The sequence below is a fragment of the Aplidium turbinatum genome, chromosome 12 (genome assembly GCF_918807975.1).
Source record: "Aplidium turbinatum chromosome 12, kaAplTurb1.1, whole genome shotgun sequence".
NCBI lineage: Eukaryota > Metazoa > Chordata > Ascidiacea > Aplousobranchia > Polyclinidae > Aplidium > Aplidium turbinatum.
The window spans coordinates 24,024,075-24,045,764 of NC_137483.1; the positions used below are offsets into that span (position 1 = coordinate 24,024,075).

A 21,690-nucleotide genomic window follows, 5' to 3' on the forward strand; every position below is an offset into this window, starting at 1 on the left:
AATATGGTATCTTTTGCATTCTTGCATTTTATCCAGTGTTTACCTTTGAGTGCCTTCCCAGACGGCAAAATCTGTCATTTTTACATTCATTCAACGTCTGCAGACGTTGAATCAATGTAAAAATGACGAGTTTTGATGTCTGGGTTCGTTCAAAATATGTGTTTTACATGAAAACAACAGTTTTCATGATTACCAATAGGGGTTAATGAGATAAAGTCTCAGCGAAAACGTGTCAACGAAAAAAAGACAGTTGCCAAATAGCGTTTGCAATAAAAGATGAAGTTAAAACCTAAGTGGCAGTTTAGAGTAAACCTGGGTTTCGGCGTTACATGACCTGAAATTCCTTTGGTTAGTTCCTTCGTTAGACTCTCAGTTGATGTTACTTGATCATGGCAGAGGAATCGATTAGTACGCAGCGCAAAGGTGAGGTTTTTCTACATGATGGCTACATGTTTCAACTAGCTCAATATAGTCCAGACGGGCTTAAGAAATACTGGCGTTGTTCCCGACGTGATGAGAAATGCAAGGCTCGCATCAACACTTGTGTGGCAACAAATCAGGTAATAATGTGTGTTATGATGACTATATTTTGATCATTTGAGAAAATGTGCCAAGAAATGTCAAGTACTTGAATTGTAATAATTGCAACCGTTGTTCACCTGCATTGACGTTGGACCTGGGAATGCACCACGGACTGCCCTACCCTAATAATAACAACTGCTTTGATAGTGACGTTGTGCTATTACTTATTACTAGGGCCATTTTTTTACTTAAAAAATTGAAAAATATGACTTTATTTTTTGAAATATATGATAATATATGACTTTGTTTTAAGCATCAAATTTATGCTAATCTCTAATTAATAACTCGTATGTAAGTTTTTACATGTATTTTGAACAATAACACACTCGAACAACTAACAAAACACTTCTATTTCACTTGAAAATCACTACAAAAATTCAAATGTCTAATGCATCCACTGGCGCCGACTTGCGGGGTGGCCAGCCACGCCACCCCATAACCTCTATGGCATGATGGGTGATGGCAGCCACCCCGTTTAGGTTACATTACTTACTGCAAATAAATGTAATTTGAACGGACGTTTAAATCTTTTTTTGATTATTGGTTTTCGCTTCAAGTCAACGTAAAGCAAGAGGTGAACCAATACAGTATTGCGAAGAAAATGATTGTTTTTGTCACAAGCATGATACTTGCGTAACATCAAGCAAGCTACGTGAAGATTACGCAACACGTGGCTACGATTTGTTTCCTTGTTGTTGGGATCGTTTTATTTGTTACTTTTCATAAGTCATTGTTACATTTGTTAAGTTTACAATGGGATTTATTAATCAATAAAATACGATCTTTCCATTGCCTCTCCCAAAAATCTTTTTTGAAAAATTTTAAACTGCTTAATATCGCTATAAATTATGACAGCTATAAAATACTCGGAAATAAAATTAGCTCCACCCCCTAAATGAATATCTATTTTCAAATTAAAAAAATGCAATTTTCGAATGCTTAGTAAAAATCAAACAAAAACATGCAGTTTGAAAGTTTATAGGTTGCCATATTGTGCTATCTGCCACCCCGTGCAAAAATAAAAGTCGGCGCCTATGTGTAGGCCTACCTACCAAACCAGCTACTTAGTAGTACGAGTCAAAGCTCTGTACTCGAAAAGTACCCTTGACTCTTGAGGTCTCAGCACTGGTTGACTTAGTCGCCGTTAAGCTGAACTATCGTAAGTCCAAATTTTTCAAAATTGCGTTTTTGGTTGATTTGATATCTTTATAAACTACAGTTTATTTTGTTAAAGCATCGTAAGTCCATCTGCTTTAGTTTTGATGATACAGAATGATGAACTATCGCAAATTGGAGTTACGATAGTTTTGCAAAATAATAAAATGGGACTTACGATACTCTGGTCTGAAAGTAATTTTACACGTTTCACGTTAACACTCCCTTTTCTTTTAGGTAATTTTTCTTTCAATCGTTTTTTGCATGTTGATATTCAAGGCTTACTTATATTTCTTTCTATTTCGCATAACAATTTTGCTGTTTTATTGTAACTACATTTCGACAATTTTTTATTGTTAAACTATCGTATGTCCATACTCATTTTTCTAACGTTCAATTTTTGCAAAAAAGAATTATCTTTTTTTCAACAACAAAGCTCCATGAAAGACAATGTATATATAGTTTTCATGTTTTTCCGTTAGAGAACTTTTAGAAAGATCAAACAATGTACAGCAAACACAGCGTGAACTTTAAAATTCAATTTTCTCAAAACTGCATTTTTGGAGTTACGACGGTTCAGCTTATTAGCGACGTAGTGGCCTACTGCAAGTGTTTATAATGTTCAGAGACTGGATTGTGTGTTGCAAAATAATGTGTCAAGATGATGTCACAATGCAAATTAACATCAAACAGCAAGCGCTATTACTAGGCTACAGAAAGTAATAAAAATGTTGCTTCCAATGCTAAGTGAGATTCAGCGTGAGAACTCTCATTGCCTCCCTTCCACAAATTATTATCAAAGTTCAATGTCTACAGGAGCTGTTTGAACTGCATTTACAAAGTTACTCCGGCTCAATCTTTGTATTTTGAAGTAAAAATGAAGTCATATTTTATGATCTAAAACAGAAAATATAACTTTTTATGACTTTATAACTTCTTAAATAGACACCGTAGAAACGTCGTTGTTTCACTGTTATCGGTTTGACAACTTTCTGCATTACCAAAAAAATATGACTTTAATGACTTTTACTGGCCCTACTTATTTCACAGGTAGTGAACACTGGCAAGAATCAGCATTTTTAGAAATGAAGACGATGTTCGATCAAGCTCAAACTTTCAGGAATGTCGTTTTATGATTATTCGCAAGAAAGAAAGTTTGTAGCAATGAAATCGGAGAAAAAGTCCGTTTCGACCCACCCTACTTGTTATGTACCGTATTGATTGTATTGACTTGTTAAACTAGGGATTGGAATTTTGTAATAGTTGAGGATTCGAATATATTCTAAGTTTGCATACAGACGGTGACGCAGGATACATGTCAAGTTTATGTGAGCAACATTTTAATTTAATAGTCCAAAAATAAATTCAATTCGCTTTTTATGTTTCGCTAAATTTCAATTCAATTTATTTTTCTTTGTCGGAATGCAAAAGAAACGATTGATGATGATTATGTGTCTCATCTGATACAGACGTTGGCGATCATGGTCTTCCAATCTTTTCTGTCATTTGCCATTCGTATAAAATCGTTCGTTTTAACTGTTGTGTTTGTGGCCCATTGATTCAATCTGTTTAAATAAGTTAATCTTTGACGGCCACTGCTTCTTTTTCCCATCCCAAATCTCCCTGTCTGTAAATATGACCTACAAATTGCATCTGGCGCCTTCTAACTGTTCTTATTATCATATCGTTACTTATTGTCTAGCATTCACATCCGTAGGTTAGAATTGATATTACATATGCTTTCAAAAGTTTAATTTTGGTCTTTGTTGTCATGTTGCGATTCCTGAAGACTACGCTCATTTTACTGAAAGTATCCTTTGCTATAGCGATTCTCTTTTTAATTTCAGTGTCACTTTGCCATCGCAAGTTATAGTGTACCCAAGATATTTCAATTTATCAACTTGTTTCACACCATTGAGTGCAACACACCATTGAATGTATGGTTGCAATTTGGATAAGTTTTCATTTTTGATACGGTCATACATTCTGTGTTTGAATTTAACTCTTACCCATTCGTGTACTGTTATTGACAGCACAATTTAATAAGTCCTGTAGATCGTTTGCAGATTCTGCTATCAGGACTGTATCATCATTCATCAGCGTATCTCAAGCTTGTTACATTTTGTACCCCAACCTTTACTCCATTCATATGTTCGATGTCTCTCAAAATCATCTCACTGTAAGCGTTGATAAGATCTGGAGATCGGACACATCTCTCTGTTATCATTTTTAATGTAAAAATTCCTTTTGTGGTCCCTTTGTCTGGAACAAATAAAAATTGTGCTGTTGAAATTTCCGATTGTAGTTTTGGTCTCAATCGCATCAACATGATTTGGAGTAAGCTGTTTGTTACGTAATTCACAAGGCTAATTGTTCTGTGGAGTGAGCATTCTGTTGCTCCGATTTGGTTTGGTAAAGTTATGAATATGGAACGTACCATATCACTAGGGATGTAACCGGTGTCATAAATATGATTTATGATCTCAGTGGTTAGGTCTAAACTCCACTCATCTAAAGCTTCGAGATCAAAATACAAAATTCTCTACAGTAAATAAACAGAAAGCGTCGTTGGATTTAGAATTTTGTAATAGTTGAGGATTCTAATATATTCTAAGTTTGCATGCAGACGGCGACGCATGATACATGTCAATTTCATCTGAGCAAACAGTAATAGTTCAAAAATAAATTTAATTCGCTTTTTAGTTTTAAGATCTCAATGGTTAGGTCAAAACCCCACTCATCTAAAGCTTCGATAATTTCAACTGTAAAAGAAATTTAATTATTCAAACATTTTTCGCTAAATTTGTCGGAATGCAAAAGAAACGATGTTGGATTTTGTTGGATTACAGAAGGATTATCGTTGGATTTTCAAAAAATTGCCGAATAGGGAACTAACCGCTAAAGACTGTAGCCCAATAGGGAACTAGCCGAATCGGATCAGCCAAATCGGACTAGCCGAATCAGGCTGTAGCCGAAAAGGGTAATAGCCGAATCGGACTAGCCGAATCGGATCAGCCGAATCGGACTAGCCGAAACGGGCCATTCCGGTGTGGAGATGAGGTGCGAGACAACGCTCTACTACTCTTGATATTAACACATCTCCACAGGACATTTGCTGTGCATCCTGAACACAGGTTGCAGCCAGATGGAAGGTTATTTAATCTGTTATCTTTCGCAATTACTTCTACTCGGGATTATTAGTCGTGTGGCAAGTTCGTATTAGACAACGCTCTCCTACATGAATACATTTCTATTGGGCATATGAACCCTGGCTACAAGTTGCAAGCATAATGACCAGTGCGACTTTGCTCGTTATTAAACCTAGTCAGGGTTTTGACGGAAAATTAAGTTACTCTTCACTCAAGCCTACCACCCGCTTGAATATAGGCTACGGTATATTTTTTACTGATGTTTAGTGTAGTTATTATTTGACTTAACTAAAAGTGAACTCAGTCATGTTTGGAAACTTGAAGAATTTATTGATAAAGCTTTCGCCGACACAAACCTGGACTAACAACAAATAAATGCCGAACACGCGCATTAAAATACAATATATTTATCTGTTCAGCATAACATTTTGTGTGATAAGCATTGTCGGTTTAAGCAGCTTCACGCGCGGAAGCCATGACATATTTTTCTGTTCAATACAACATTTTGTGTGAAAAGCATTGCCCTACCTGCCAAGCTGATACAATCTGTAGACTTTACTAGGAATAGCACCTAAATGAACGGGCGCCACAGTGCTCCGCACCTAAATATCTAGGCGCCACAGTGTGCGCACCTATTTGACCGGCGCCTAACTGTCTGCGCCTAAAAGACTTGCTCCCATTTTTTTCGAGTTTGGCTCAGGCCTGAGTTGAATCTTATGTATCTTTATAGTATTGTAGCAATGCAAGAATACAAAATTACACATGCTGGCTGTAACATTGGTCTTAAATGAATTGTATGTGTAAGATTGAAAATGGGTTTAAGGAAGTCAATCAAAAATCGTCAATCTCAAAAACAATGCAGTACTACATCTGGTGGATAGAAGGCACAGTCAAATTTGAAATCTACCCAAAAGTTTACTAGGTCTACTAAATGGACTCTTTTGAAGGACGGTAAGCATTGCCATTAAACACCATCTGTAAGTGTTCCTGCTTCACTACTTGATGAGAGCGGTGTACTATCATCAGGGCCGTTGAGAGAATTATTTGGGCCTGGTGTCAATGAGACTTTCAGGCTCAAAATTTATACACAAAACTCAGTCAAGCATGGAATTGGGGAAAATTTAGATAACTGTGCTACTGTACAGAAGGTTTTCTAACAGTAATTTGTGATATCAGTTTTTGATCTTCAGATTCCTGCAATGTCTCAAGCCTTAGTTGAATCTTAGTCGTTTTTGCTCTGTACAAGATCAGACAAACTTCAAAGGTCAACCAGGATGAGGGACGAGAGTCAGTTCTTTAGTGGCTACAATTGGACAAGCTGAGCAAACTGTTCTTCTGAAGGCTATACTGTAGGATGTAGATAGCTATTTGTATAAATTGTACTGGTACCTTGCGCAATGTATCCACTTACATTGCAGATCAGTTGTATAAAGCAGTGTTTTTCAACCTTTTTTGAGTCACGGAACACTTATGCATTAAAATAATCTGACGGAACACTAAACGAAATTTTATAATGATACAATAAAATAAACAACACAACAACAATTCATTTGCTTTTAGTTAGCACTGTTGAATAGTTTGTCGCCACACACCAAGTACAACGGGATCGGTGTCCTTGCATCATCCGGTGGAAGTAAATCCATCATCCGGTGGAAGTAAATCCAAATGAAACATAATTGTCGCTGTATTGCCTCGAGCTCACCATCTTTGCTTTCTTTCGTCCACTCATACTAGGGCCTTCTTCTGAGTCCGAATTTTGTCCAGGGCCCAGTTTGGAATTGGCATTTTTCTTGTTCAAAAACTTCTCCATCACTGTCACCGTAGTCTCGCTTACCCACAATGCTTTAACCGCCAGGCGCCAGCTGTCACTTTCATGCCTCACTAATTCTCTTTTCTCAACGTACAATGCAATTCGCTACCTACTGTCATCTTACACTAGTGTTCCCCTTGAAAAAATCTAAAAAAATGATGTGTAATTATATGTCCTATTTTGAAAAACTTGAAATTTTTATATGTTGGACTCAAAGGGATGATGTCAAACTGATGTCATTTGGAAAAAAGGGCCCAAAAGGTGGTTTCTCATCATCTAATTGATGGGGATTTTTTTCTGAGCCGTCTGCATAGTATGGGGAAGATCTGAGCAAAGTATCAGCTTGATAAAAAAAATTTCCCACAAAAAATCTCACACGACTGCACTACCAGGGCCCAGTTCGGAATTAGCATTTTTCCTGTTCAAAAACTTCTCCCTCACTGTCACCGTAGTCTCGCTTACCCACAATGCTTTTACCGCCAGGCACCAGCTGTCACTTGCCTTACGAATTCTCTTGTCTCAACATACAATGCAATTCGCTACCTACTGTCATCTAGCACTAGTGTTATGTAAGAGTTTTACATAACACTCGCTATCAGTCACTACTGCAGTACTTACACTCGACAATGGTATATTATTTGCAGATAATAATTAATTTGTTTTCAAAATTTTTTAGACCGATTAGGTGAAATTTGATAAATTCACATGGCACACGAGTGTGCCGCGGCACGCCGGCACAGTGGTTGAAAAACGCTGGTATAAAGCACCACAGGCCTATGAGCTCCCGGTGGGCGCCGAAAAATCTGAGCTTGGACCTATAAAAACTCGAAGGCTAGCTCTACATCTACTTAGGAAGCAGTGCATTTAAATACAACTGCAAGTATGTTTCAAGGCCTTGTTTGCGTTGTTCTTGCCTGAGTGAAATCAAAAACATGATATCAATTAACGGATCTTTAAAAACACAAATTTTTAAAGGACTTTTGATTTTGCCTGTCAGGTGCCAGAATTTACTTGCCAGGAAGAAGCCCTGGTAGGTCATGCTTAGTCGCTGGAAAAATATAGAAGCATAGAGGCCTGCATTATTTCCAATAACTAACTGCTTGCACTCCAAAAAATAGCAAGATGGGATAGCAATGGTGACCATGCCAACTCTACCAGTCGTTGTCCTGTGAGCATCTGGGGCTGGAAGTTTTCTTGAATTGCCAATACAAACAAATAGCAAAAACTTGTGCTGTGTACAAACAGCACAATTGACCAGGTTGCTATCCTGAATGGAACGGCAAGTGTTACGTTGTGAAATTTCACGACGATGGTTGCTGCAAGCAATTAGGATTTGTTAGGGAGGATTCACGTTTTAATGAAAGCTTGGAATAGCTTTATGAAAAAAGTAAAGCTGGTATTCTTATTATTAAACAGTTAAAAAGTCTTGAAACTGCAGATAGTTTATAAGTTTCCGTTACCAGGTAGGGGTCCACGTCTTTTAGGCACAAACAGTTAGGCGCCGGTCAAATAGGCGCGCACACTGTGGCGTCTGGATATTTAGGTGCGGAGTACTGTGGCGCCCGTTCATTTAGGTGCTATTCATAGTAAAGTCTGCAGATTGTATCAGCTTGGCAGGTAGAGCAATGCTTTTCACACAAAATGTTATATTGAACAGAAAAATATGTTGTTTTGTTAATGCGCGTGTGGAGATGAGGTGCGAGATAGCCTTCTACTACTCTTGATAGTAGCACATCTCCACAGGACATTTGCTATGCATCCTGAACAGAAGTTGCAGCCAGATGGAACCTTACTTAATCTGTTATCTTTCGCAATTACTTCTACTCGGGATGGATTGGTCGTGTGGCGAGTACGTATGAGACAACGCTCTACTACATAAATACATTTCTCTAGGGCATATGAACCCTAGCTACAAGTTGCAAGCTAAATGGTGCGACTTTGCTCGTTGTTAAACCTAGTTGGGGTTTTGACGAAAAACTAAGGCACTCTTCACGCAAACCTACCACCCGCTTGAATATCATCATCATCATCATTTTCAGCCTGTGAGAGCCCACTGCAGAGTGTAAGCCTTCCCCTTTTCATGCCAATTTACATGGTTATGTGCTAGTTGGTACCAATTGGTTGTATTGCATTGTTTGTCAATGTCGTCCCTCCATCTTACTTTTGGTTTTCCTTTCTTTCTTTTGGTTTTTCGTGGTGTCCATGTTGTTAATTTTTTAGTCCATCTATTGTCCTGATATCTTGCTATATGACCTGCCCAGGACCATTTTAGTTTCTTGATTGTGCTTAATATATCTCGTAATTTCGTTTGATTTCTGATCCATTCGGTAGTCTTTTTATCTCGCCATGTTAAACCCATCATGATTCGTTCATGTGCTCTCTGTATAGTTCTTAGTTTAAGTGAACTAATTTCTTTGTAAGGTTCCAAGTTTCTGCACCATATGTAGCGGTTGGAAGGATGCATTGATCGTAGACTTGTTTCTTGAGAGAAAGAGGCAGTTTTGACTTAAATATCGAACTTGCTCTTCCGAAGGCTTGCCATCCAAGTGATATTCTTCTTTTGATTTCATCTTCTTTATTGGAGTTGGTTGTAATTTTTTGGCCAAGATATATATAGTAGGGTGGAGTGAATTTCACTTAATGTTTTGGATTTTGATTTAAGGTGTTGTAATGTTGTCTTTGGGCCTAAAAAACAACCCCGAACATAATTTTGGTTCTCCTACCCCTAAATTGACCCTCCTACCTGAGGTCAAAGGTCACGCAAGGTCAAAATTGCTCTATCTCCACTTCTACTGGTGCTAGAAATCTGTTTAATGGCTTAAAAGATTCAGAAGACCCATATTTCTATCTGTTCTAAGAGAACTTTTTCTTCTATTGCTAGTAGAATTTGACTAAACAGCAAAAATATAGTTTTTGTGGTATTTTTGCTTATACAACATTATAGTTAACGAACTTGAACAGCCAAAATAGTAAATTTCAGCAATTGGTTGGATTGTTGTTTGAGAATAAGTGTATTGAACATCGAAATATTGTTATCTGCAGCATTGATGAGGAACTGAAGTTTGAACTAAGTATGAAATTAATGTTTTGATGCATTTAAGATGACATTTCAATGGTTGAAAGGCATGAAAATTATTGAGAGAGAGATACATTTTTGTCAAGTCACACTACGTACAATAATAATTATTACACAATCAAAATTTAAATTGAGCATGAACTAACCAGCAACAACGGGAAGGCTGCGAAGGGACCACCGACAGGTCTTCAAGTCAAGCAGCACTTAATGAAAATCCCATTGCTTGGAAATGAAAATCCAGTTGCACTTTTAAACACTCAAAAAATGTCACAAAACATTTTACCTCCCTCATATTTAGGTTCCGGCTATGCCCCTGGTAACTATAACAAAAAAACAAGTGGTTATTATGCAATCGTATTCAGCAGTAAAATTGTTTTTTGGTGTTGAAAGAGGACATCAACTTCCGGGATTTGATCTTTTTGCGGATCACACCATCCCAGGCATCTTTCGAACCTAGCCACATGCATGGAAGCTTCTGTTACAAGCTTCACATGACGCTCTACAGCTTGATTGTGGCATGGGTGATCAAGTTCAAGCTTGTTTGTTTTGAAATTTTGTATTGCATCATCATTCATGACTTTGGTTGCGGTAGGTTCTGTGACATGAATTTCATCAAAATTTACCATGTTGTGGTAGAACTCGGCGTTGATATTGATCTCCGGTATGATGAATTTTCGAACAGTTACTGTCCTCTCTGCAAAAGAATTTGCCTTTGCACTTTCACCATCTGGGGTCATTTCAACATCTTTGCTTCTGCGTAGCGATAGCACAATATTGACAACTTGCGATCGAATTGTATCATCATCGTCAGGCGTCAGCCATCTTCGAAAGAAGAATGTTTTTGGGGTGAGCTGAGAAGCCATTACGTATCAAAGTTTTTGATGGAATGTCTCTTGCTTGCTTCTAAGGAAATTGGTTGATTCGTTTGAGCATGCGAAAATAGTTGACAGCTACTTTATTTATTTAGAGTTAGGCTATTGACATCAAACCAATTTAGGAAGTAGACTTTTAAACAAATTCTACCAGAATTCTAAAATTTTGGCTCGGCTTTGTTTGGGAAGTGTAGTATCTCAAAAGACGACATGCAAGTGTCAACCATCTTGCATGTGACAAGCCACCTACTTCAACCTGTGCTAAGTCATTCTCAAGTTTTCCAGATATGACAGCGAAACAAATTTGGTATGCATAAAATTGATCGGAATTCAAACTTTCCATAACTTCTTTTGGCGTTTGAGGAAATTCAATAGAAGATAATGGCTTAAACTTAACCCCATGCCAATCAGACATTAAACCATTTAGCTCTTTGCCAATTGGGCCTGAAAACGAGTCGGAGTTTAAAGAGACTCCATCCAATTAGTGCTTAAAGACATGCCTGAGAGGCAGTTCGTTGGTATGCAGGACACAGATGACCTATTGCGAAGGTCTTTGCACCAACTCTTCTAATGTGGCAATGCTGCAATGGTGTTTACCTGTCATAATTGCGGTTCCATCTGAGTCTATAATTCACAAATTGTTCTGCAGGTCGGTATTTTCCAGTGCTTTGTGATTCTCAAACAACAATCCAACCAATTGCTGAAATTTACTATTTTGGCTGTTGAAGTTCGTTAACTATAATGTTGTATAAGCAAAAATACCACAAAACTATATTTTTGCTGTTTAGTCAAATTCTACTAGCAATAGAAGAAAAAGTTCTCTTAGAACAGATAGAAATATGGGTCTTCTGAATCTTTTAAGCCATTAAACAGACTTCTAGCACCAGTAGAAGTGGAGATAGAGCAATTTTGACCTTGCGTGACCTTTGACCTCAGGTAGGAGGGTCAATTTAGGGGTAGGAGAACCAAAATTATTTTCGGGGTTGTTTTTTAGGCCCAAAGACAACATTACAACACCTTAAATCAAAATCCAAAACATTAAGTGAAATTCACTCCACCCTAATATATAGTGATCAAGTTTTTCGATAGTCGCTCCGTCCAAAAGAATATTGCTGTCGATGTCTGCCAGTTTGTTAAACATAACTTTCGTTTTGTTAAAGTTCATATGAAGGCCAATCTTTTTGCTTTCTGTATTGAGTTCACTTAGCATTGTTTGTAGTTGTTTAGGTTGCTCAGATATAAGGATGATGTCATCAGCAGAACGTAAATGGTTTATGTATTCACCATCAATTTTGATTCCCTTTTCTTCCCAGTTAAGTTGCTTAAAAATTTCTTCTAAGGTTGCTGTAAAAAGTTTTGGAGATATTGTGTCACCTTGACGTACCCCTTTTTGAATCTGAAATGGTTCAGTCTTTGTGCAGCCGAATTATAGATGTATTTTCCGCGTAAATGTTTTTGAGAAGTTGAGTGTATGATTGGTCAATTTCCTGTTTTTCCAGTGCTGAAATGAGAGCTGATGTTTCAACAGAGTCAAACGCTTTTTTATAATCTATTAGTCCAAGGCAGAGTGGGATGTTACATTCGTTTGTTTTCTCAATTAATTGGTTGATAGTATGCAGGTGGTCCATGGTTGAAAACCCTTCCCTAAAACCTGCTTGTTCTCTCGGTTGGTGGTAGTCCAAATCTTTAGCAATTCTGTTGGTAATTACTCGGGTAAAAAGTTTGTAAATTGTTGGAAGAAGACTAATTGGACGATAGTTTCCCAAGTCTTTTTGGTCTCCCTTCTTATAAAGAAGTATGATGATAGCATTCTTCCAGTTGGAAGGAGTTTGTCTTGTTTTAATGCATTCCGTAAACAGATGGGCAAGAGGTGATGAAATTGTTTCTTCTGCATCTTTAATTAGGTCAGGCGTGATATTATCTGCACCAGGCGCTTTATTTCGTTTCATCTGACCAATTGCATGTTTTATTTCAGAGATATTTACTTCTGGAGTGGTTTCTAAAATTTGAGATTTGTCACTGGAGTTGTCGACCGGCCCTTGACCCTGATTGCTAGCATAGAGATTTTGATAGAATTCTCTTGTTCTTTCTATTATCCGGTTTCTGCATTTCGTAATAGAGCCATCTTGTTCTTTTATTCCAGTCATATGAGTTTTTTCCAAGCTGAGCTTCCTTTTGGCTTGAATATAGGCTACGGTATATTTTTTTAATAAAAGTGAACTCAGTCATCTTCGGAAACTTGAATAATTTATTGATAAAGCTTTTGCCGACGCAAACCTCGACTAATAACAAAGAAATGCCGAACACGCGCATTAAAATACATTAAATTTATCTGTTCATTTTAACATTTTTGTGGTTTAAGCAGCTTCACTTACGGTTCAAGCCATGACATATTTTTTGTTCAATACTGTATAACATTTTGTGTGAAAAGCATTGCCCTACCTGCCAAGCTGATACAATCTGCAGACTTAACTACGAATAGCACCTAAATGAACGGACGCCACAGTGCTCCGCACCTAAATATTCAGACACCACAGTATGCGCGCCTATTTGACCGGCGCCTAACTGTCTTTGCCTTAAAGATTTGCTCCCCCAGGTAGGGTGCTCAAGATTCTGCAGGACCCATGGTAGGCTGGCTTTACAACTTTTAGTTCACATGGAAATGTATGTTGGTCACTTTAGAGAAGATGATTTTTTTTTGTCGAGTAGGTAGGCTAATAAAGAAAAACCAGCGTTTTCTCTTTTACCATTTAGAACGTGTTATTCACATTTGTTTGTTGATCGTCTCCTTCAAAATATTACACATTTGCGAAACTCTTAAGCCAGTTTTATCTTAAATTTTTATCACAATTTACAGCTAAAAATACGCTCAGAATGCCTCAAATCAAATGCAATTTTTCAAATGTTTCTGGGGGAGGTCCCCAGAACCCCCTGTTGGATTCTCCTTTGGCGAACACGCAGCACCCCCTTTTCTAGAATCCACCAGCCGCCAGTGATGATAGACAATTGTCATCGTGGTAGAACGTGCCATACAGTACTTTTATTTTATCTCAATTCTTAAATTAATTTAACAAAAATAAAATGTAGAGTGTTCCTTTACATTTCTGTACCCCACAGTATTTTTGGTGTGCTCTAATTAAATTGAAGCTTCAAAGTAATGCTGACTAATCTCAATGGTAAGCCCTGATCAATGCTAAATGTCAGTCTACCATGAATTTGGTTGATCGTTTGTTGCAGCCTACCTTAAATGCATTCATGGGTCTTGGACAACCTGCATGGCGCGAGGCTAGAGCTTCTCTCCAGTGCCTCTTATCGGCCGACAGCTCCCGTCTGCGTGACGACAGCGAACTACGCAGCAGGTAGGTTGCTTTGAAAGTTTTACAAAAGTAGACAACTGAGAATTATGAATATCCTGTATGTGTGATTGTGTGTACTGTAGCCTACTGGCCAAATTACTAACCATTTTTGTACAAAGAGCATTTTTTAGTTACCTTTTTTAACTAAACGGTTTCTGTGTTTTTTTTAACTGATAGTTATTAAATGTCTGCACAAACTGATAGTTATCATTAAATGCTCATGAAATGATGTGATCATGTAACCTTGCTGCAGTCGCAAGGTGCTTGAGGTGGCATGTGGAGTTTGATAGCAAATGACTGGGACCAAGCCAGGGCTCAGTTCGATTGGTTAAGCCAGCGGTTCTCAAACTTTTTCAAAAAAATTGTTGAACGGCCCCCTTGCGATTTTTTCAACGACTCACGGTCCTCCAAAACTTAAGGCAAATTAGCGCAAAAACGGCAAATGATTAATAGTTTATTTGTTATATGCAATTAAAAATGCACACGTCAATAAAATGGGTGCACCTGCTTGGGTGTTATCACTTCTATGTTAGGTTCCGTTTGGTTCAATATGATCTTGATGTGTTACCAAATGTCTTTTCAGCTTGCTAGGTTTTAGAGCAGAACTTGCTAAAACTTTACAGCACAGCACGCACTGCGGCTTTTTTTTCTCCTCCAGAATGTATCGCAGTGAAACCAAATTGAACATAGGAATCATCGAATCTTAATTTTTTTCGAGGCTGAGCCATTTTCACTTTTTGTACTCAAATTTAACTTAAAAATTCAATCAGTAAAGTAAAAAAGTTCTTAATTTTAGGCTAAATTGAGTTTGACTGAGGCTAAAAAAGCTAAAAGTTCGGAAAAGCATTCAATTCAAAACTTAAATCAGTAAAAATAACCAGCCTTAATCAACTTCGCCTAACCCCTTTTTAGTCAAGTATAGGCTATTTCGTAATTCTGTTCTTGATCTGGTAAACGCGAGTGTTGTAGGAGTACGTCACCACTATGCACTCCTTGATGTCACAAAGGCGATAGAAACGAAACAAAGGCTATCACAATCAAACGAAAGGCCGGGCTTAAAAATCAGTGTGGAGGGATGACAAACCAGCTTACTAAAATATATCTGTTAAGTTTGGTTTGGAAAATAAGTTGCCTGAAAATTTTTACTTCCCACAAAATTTTTTTCTTCGGGATTGTGTTAATTTTGTTGGAAGGTGCTTCGCGGTCCTAGAAAATTGTCTCGCGGACCCCAAAAGGACCGCGGACCCCAGTTTGAAAACCACTGGGTTAAGCATTGTGGGAAAGCCGATTTCATCACCTTATGAGTTAAACCTTTGTTTAGGGCGTTTGTGAATCAGTGTGACGCCACAATGCACCTTCCCGCTCAGATCAACGATTACACGGACTTCTACTCATCCATCCACCACGCCACCAATGTGGGGACCATGTTCAGAGGAAAGGAAAACGCTCTGATGCCCAACTGGTTGGTCCTATTCCCCAGTTGTTTACCAACATCCTTTATTTCATAACACAGCTTTGTAGTTTTAACTAGTATATGTATAGAGAAATAAAATATATATAGTAACTTTAGCGGGTTTAGCATACTTTTTCACACAAAATATAACATAATTAAAATAAACTCAAACGTTTTCGACACGTACGTGTGTCCTCATCAGAAATTAAATCTGCAATACATAAAATCAAAAATCGTAAGATAAATTTGACTATGCACTGTAACTGTAACGACACTCTGGACTGAAAGCACAAACTGAACAAATGATACGAGAATGGTTGCGAGTAAATTATGCGGTGGGAAACAGATCACATGAGGTGTAGACTACAGGCATTGGACAAAACAATTAGAACACACACAAAAGGAACGATGAACTTGTTACGTTAGTTAACTAAAAGTGCAAATTAAGAGCACATCGCCTCTTGTGAAACGTGCACTGACAATGTCTCGATCGACCAATTTAAAATCATTTCTCGAGGCAGATCTGATTTTCAGACTAAGATCATGGAAGCCTCAAGAAACAAACGTAACAATCCATCTCTCAACCGGCAGTTATTCGCCTGTGGCTCATCGTTCCTTTTGTGTGTGTTCTAATTGTTTTGTCCAATGCCTGTAGTCTAAACCTCACGTGACCGGTTTCCCACCGCATAATTTACTCGCAATCATTCTCGTATCATTTGTTCAGTTTGTGCTTTCAGTCCAGAGTGTCGTTACAGTTACAGTGCATAGTCAAATTTATCTTACGATTTTTCATTTTATGTATTGCAGATTTAATTCCTGATGAGGACACACGTACGTGTCGAAAACGTTTGAGTTTATTTTAATTATGTTATATTTTGTGTGAAATAAAGTATGCTAAACCCGCTAAAGTTACTATGTTTTATTTCTCTATGGTTCAACAAAGCAAACTCTCTACCAAAGCTTTAGTATATGTATGTTATGAAAATCCGTGTATTTGTTGGATCAACAGACGAGCTTTTTTATACCGCCCCATATGTTCCCAGGAAGCACCTCCCAGTAGGCTACCACGGTCGCGCATCGTCGGTTGTCGTGTCCGGGACCCCCATCAAGCGCCCTTGTGGACAGATGAAGCCTGCTGACGACAAGCCCCCCGTATTTGGTCCATGCAAATTGCTTGATTTTGAACTGGAAATGGTAACTCCCAGATTTTTAATTTCGTGTTGGCATGGTTTTGTGTATGCATTGTCTGTTCTCGAATTTTACATTCATGAAAACATTTTGCCACTCAACATGCTACTCGTTTTAATTCCAAATTTTCTGCAACAACCCATATTACTCATCCCTTCCTTTTATGTGGCTGGTTTGTGCTGTTTCATTGTCAATTGTCTAACTACCCTGCTTAGAATGAAAGCAGTGATGGACATATAAGCATTTAGCAATCGATGTGTTTTGTGGCCAGATTTTTCTACCTGCTAAACAGCCAATCATGCGACATGGTTGGGGCCGGAAACATTTTCCGCAAACAATGGCGCGAAAAATGTGAGGCTTCTAGTTTACTAAGCTTTTATTTTGCTTCTAAAATCGATACGGATGTTAAGCGGTATAGTTTTCAATGCTTATATCTGTTGCCAAGCACGAGTTGTAACGTTTTCATTTTTGTTCCGGTTTTTCATCATCAACTTTATGTGTCGAAACATCACACAAAGTTGATGAAGAAATAATCCATTTCATGATCCAAATTACCATATTAAAGTATTTTGGAAATAAAATTGTCATTTTTTGGCTATAAACTGTGCAAAAAATCTGGCAACCGTGTTTAAATACCGTACAAGCCGTATTCTAACCCGGTGGGTCTTTCGCCATCATTCGTGCTATTACAGTAGCTGTTGCTTTACAGTTCACTTTGGTACAAATATATTATTATATCCATCAGGTAAGGATTAATTTATGGGTAAAACTTTATTACAAACAAGAGGTTTTCGTGCAAAGTGAACGTGTATCCTTTGCAGGGCTTCTTTGTCGGGTCTGGAAATAAGTTGGGAGACCGCATCACAGTGGACCAGGCTGACAGACATATCTTTGGGATGGTCCTGGTCAATGACTGGTCCGGTAAGCTCACAATGTCCTGCGGTAGTCAATGTCATCTACTCTACAGTAATTCGCGAATCGCGATGAACTGCTGCAGTGGCTCAACTTTGGTTGAATAAAATGATCAGAATTAAGACTTTCAGAAATGGAAGTGAAATATTCTGTTGTCAATTGGTCGCATCCATTAAAAAAAGCTTAATAAAAAATACAATAACGTTGTGTGGAGTTACTTGAGTATTGTACTATACACTTTTCTGAATGTTCTCACTATTTTGACAACTTTTCAGTGGGCATGCGTCGCTTAACTATGCTTGGATCTCGTGTGTTTTGTGAAAACAAAATGGAGTAAGATTAAGTGCAGGGGTTGAAAAATATTGAAGAAACGCGTCTTCCGTTTATCATGTGCACGTTTTAGATCTGCACTCTACTAACCATACCACATGATGTTTAGCGCGGGATATCCAAAAATGGGAATACGTTCCTCTTGGTCCTTTCCTTGGAAAAAGCTTTGGGACGAGCATATCTCCATGGGTGGTTACCATGGACGCACTAGCGCCGTTTGTGGTGAAGAACATGGATCGTGATGTGGAGATCCTGCCTTACCTGAAGCAGGACGATGACTATAACTTCGACATCAACCTTCAGGTTGCAATACAAGGTAATAGGAAAGCGTCTTTTACTGCTCAGTCTAATTTAATGCATGTTTTCACTCACGCAAGCAATTGTTGGTGCCACCCACTACGTGTATTATGATTGCAGCTGTAAAGTTGCCAGCCTTTCGTGAATCGTTCCTTCTGCAGACAAGGTTTTTTCCCCGTCTTTACCTGTGGCATGCGTACGTCGTAATTTGACATATATATTTGTTGCATGCATGACGTTGTGCGCATGAGAGTGTGTATTTGCCTGTTGCCACCTCCCTGGTCTTGTTGGCACATGCAACATAGCTGAACGAGGATATCGTCCTGGGAGGTTGCGAAAGTTAATTCGTAGTTACAAGTTACGTTGCTGTTATGTTAATTTTCTGAATCCTTAATGAAAATACCTGGCAGGGTCCAACATGAGTTCTCCAGCCGTGGTGTGCCGTTCAAACTTTAAGGTGAGTTCACATTGTCGTAATGGCCATCTAAAATATTTACAAGTCTTGTGCTATAGAGATGTTGTTGTTTTGCTTTGTGTTTTACGCAAGACAATAATCCAATTTGGTGACGGAATCTGGTTGGCAAGGCAAGAAATGGAAACTTAGCTACCGGCCCTGGCAGCTCGGCTTCTGTCAATATTAAAGATTTTACAAACACACGTCTCGGTCTCCATATACGTATTTTTACTTTTTCATTTATTTCAAGGATTAGTGAAACTCACATCCAGAGATTTCGCAGCATGTTTTGTGGAGTGTCATTTATTCTTGTAATGAATTAGAATGTTGTATATTTCCATTTGGGTTTGCCATGCAAGAAATGTTGTCATTTATTTTTTGTGTATTTTTTCTTGGTTTGTTAATTCGAGTATGGACATTCTTGTCTGATGCGAATAAATAATAATAATATTAAAAGAGGCCGAGCTTTCTTGATTGGTAGCCAAAAAGTAGCAAAACTATCAGGTGATCCAACTACTGTAACCCCAGTAGCCTTCCATTTGCTTGTGTAGGCCTACTACAGTCATTTCACACCTGAGAACTTAGTGTCATTTTTCTGATTGACTTTGCGAATGCTCTTCGGTGTGTGCATGAATTGCATATTTAAAATATAAGTACTCGCTTATATATGGTCAATGCGTAACATAAACTTATGTCAACATCGAAAGCTTGCGTCTACCAAGAATATCGCCTGTACATGTTCAAGCCGTGATTGGTCGGTTTGATGGCCGACTTTTCCAATGAGGTTTAGTTTGAAGTTTCCTGTCGTAGCCGATCCCTTAACGGATAAGGACTAAGGAGTAACTGCCCACACCTGGAGTTGAACCACCGTCCTTTCATTTTGTTGTGTCTTATGATAAATGATGTTGAGTTAAACTTTTACGTTCTTGCGTAATGTTCCGCTGCCAGCACCAAGCGTTAATGCCGTCTTGTTTACAGTACATGTATTGGACCATGAAGCAGCAACTAGCCCACCACACTGTCAATGGATGCAACGCCAACCCTGGTGATCTCTATGCTTCCGGCACTATCAGTGGCGAGGTTGGCTTTCATTGGTTTTTGTGCTTTTGCATGGAATTGTCAAATTGTTGTAGGCTCCGTTTGCAATGGGATTGTTGCGTAGTCGAAACAAAGTAGACACTAGATAGTATCACTCTAATTCAGAAATAATTAGTTATATTAATCAAGCTTTCATCACACAAGACTGACTTATTGAAATAGAATGTTGTATTTTAATAAGACTATACTCAAAAAGCCACTCTTATTTGGCGAAAGCTGGAATAATAAAATTGATTTTTTTTCTGATTTAGTGTGATACTGTCTACTTTGTTTTAAATATTTTATCCCACTGCGCATCTTTTTGGATTATCAGTCAAATCATAAGATTTGGTGAAAAGTTTAATTGCGAAGTTTTGTTTTGGAATTGTGTAGTCGAGGTTGAAATTTGTATCTCTACGCCCACCTAAGTTTGCTATTCGTCACACTGGAGGTTTTGTAGACGCAGCTTTCAATCGAACAAAAACAACTTGTTTTCTTCACCATGCTCATTAGTGGTTCTGAAAGCCTACGATGAAATTGCCGAAAGTTGCTTAATATCATGGTAACGGCTTTGTCACTGAAGACGTATGTGATCGAGCAGAAGCAACTCTGGTATCGATTGAGGAGCATGCTGTGATATCATCACTGACATATTGCCGCAGGATGAGAGCAGCTTTGGGAGCATGCTGGAACTCTGTTGGAAAGGAACCAAGGAGGTTGATCTTGGTGGTGGAAACGTGAGGAAGTTTCTTAAAGATGGAGACACTGTGGTCGTAACTGGTAAATGCGTTTGCTTTCTTAGTTTGCACAAAACTTACGTTTGGGAATGTTGTAAAAGTGTAAATCAATCTGAGGATTCAAAACTACGAAAATGATATTTACTATATCTCGTATTCATGTGAATCATTGGACTAGATCAGGGGTCACCAAACTACGGCCCGCGAACTGCTTTCATACGGCCCGCCACGTGCTGCGGAAATTACAGCTGCACTACAATTTATTGTACATGTGCTTCCCTTGGCATTACATGTGCTTCCCGTCTTTGGCTTTGCCTTTTTGTAGTTAAAATTGTACGTTCTTATAGTTCGTTGTTGTATGTTGAATTTGTACATTTTTCCACCAGGCAGCCTACATGTTGGTGTTCTGTTTTTATCATTAGGCCACCACAAATGGGAACAGCCTAGGCCAAATTTTGAAAGATGTAATGTTTTTTCAAGAGCACGATGCTCTGTATGAGTGTAGTATATCACAGCAGGTGATAACTTTTCCAGCCACCTTTCGCTTTTCATCACAAGTTTGCTATTCCACCGGTGACTTTGTTATTTATTGTGCTCAATTCAAGTCAATGGAGATTCTAAATAGTTGTACCTGTATATGTTTTCGCAATTTGCATCCGGCCCGCAGCTGTTAATCTCGCAGAAATCCGGCCCTCAGAGAAAAAAGTTTGGTGACCCCTGGACTAGATCCTCAGATGAAACGATGTATTTTTTGTAGGTTTTTGTCAAGGTGATGGTTTCAGGGTCGGGTTCGGAACTTGCCAAGGGAAGGTTCTCCCCGCCACTACATGATCTTAACGTTCTGGAGATCTTTGCTAGTTTACCTCGCTTGAATTGTTTGCGGTGATTACACAATAAAATTTTGATCGTGTTTACTTCTGGTTCTTTCAAGTCGTGGTTTCCCTTTCGCTAGTTGCCTGGGCGTTCCGCATAGATAGGTTACCAACGCACGCATACAAATTTCTTTCACACGAATTTCTGGTGTAGTTCCTCCAAAAGTATTTTAATATTTGTCCAATAATGTAGTAGCCTAATTCAGTTTTAAAACCGTGGCCGGATCCACTTCCAGGCGCCGCAATTGCCTTCACACCCTGCTTCCACAGCGTCCTCGCATATCAAACCGACCTTGCTGCTTTTCTTGGGTCTTCTTTGTTTCCTACGACCCTCCACTCGCAACTCTAGCGCTCTTCTCAAAAGATCATC

General features: G+C 38.4%; 1 protein-coding gene across 2 annotated transcripts in view; it reads left to right on the forward strand.

Moving 5' to 3' along the window:
* Nucleotides 1–21,358, forward strand: part of LOC145780842 (fumarylacetoacetase-like) — a 40,376-nt gene extending 19,018 nt beyond the window's left edge. For both annotated transcript variants that reach the window (XM_082592487.1, XM_082592486.1), the window contains exons 3-11: nucleotides 13,882–14,003; nucleotides 15,322–15,462; nucleotides 16,497–16,647; nucleotides 17,463–17,562; nucleotides 17,993–18,199; nucleotides 18,591–18,637; nucleotides 19,613–19,714; nucleotides 20,374–20,491; nucleotides 21,206–21,358. In XM_082592487.1, coding sequence (XP_082448613.1) covers nucleotides 13,882–14,003; nucleotides 15,322–15,462; nucleotides 16,497–16,647; nucleotides 17,463–17,562; nucleotides 17,993–18,199; nucleotides 18,591–18,637; nucleotides 19,613–19,714; nucleotides 20,374–20,491; nucleotides 21,206–21,279 — 1,062 coding nt within the window. In that variant the 3' untranslated portion in view covers nucleotides 21,280–21,358. The remainder of the gene's footprint in view (nucleotides 1–13,881; nucleotides 14,004–15,321; nucleotides 15,463–16,496; nucleotides 16,648–17,462; nucleotides 17,563–17,992; nucleotides 18,200–18,590; nucleotides 18,638–19,612; nucleotides 19,715–20,373; nucleotides 20,492–21,205) is intronic.
* Nucleotides 21,359–21,690: the final 332 nt, after the last annotated feature.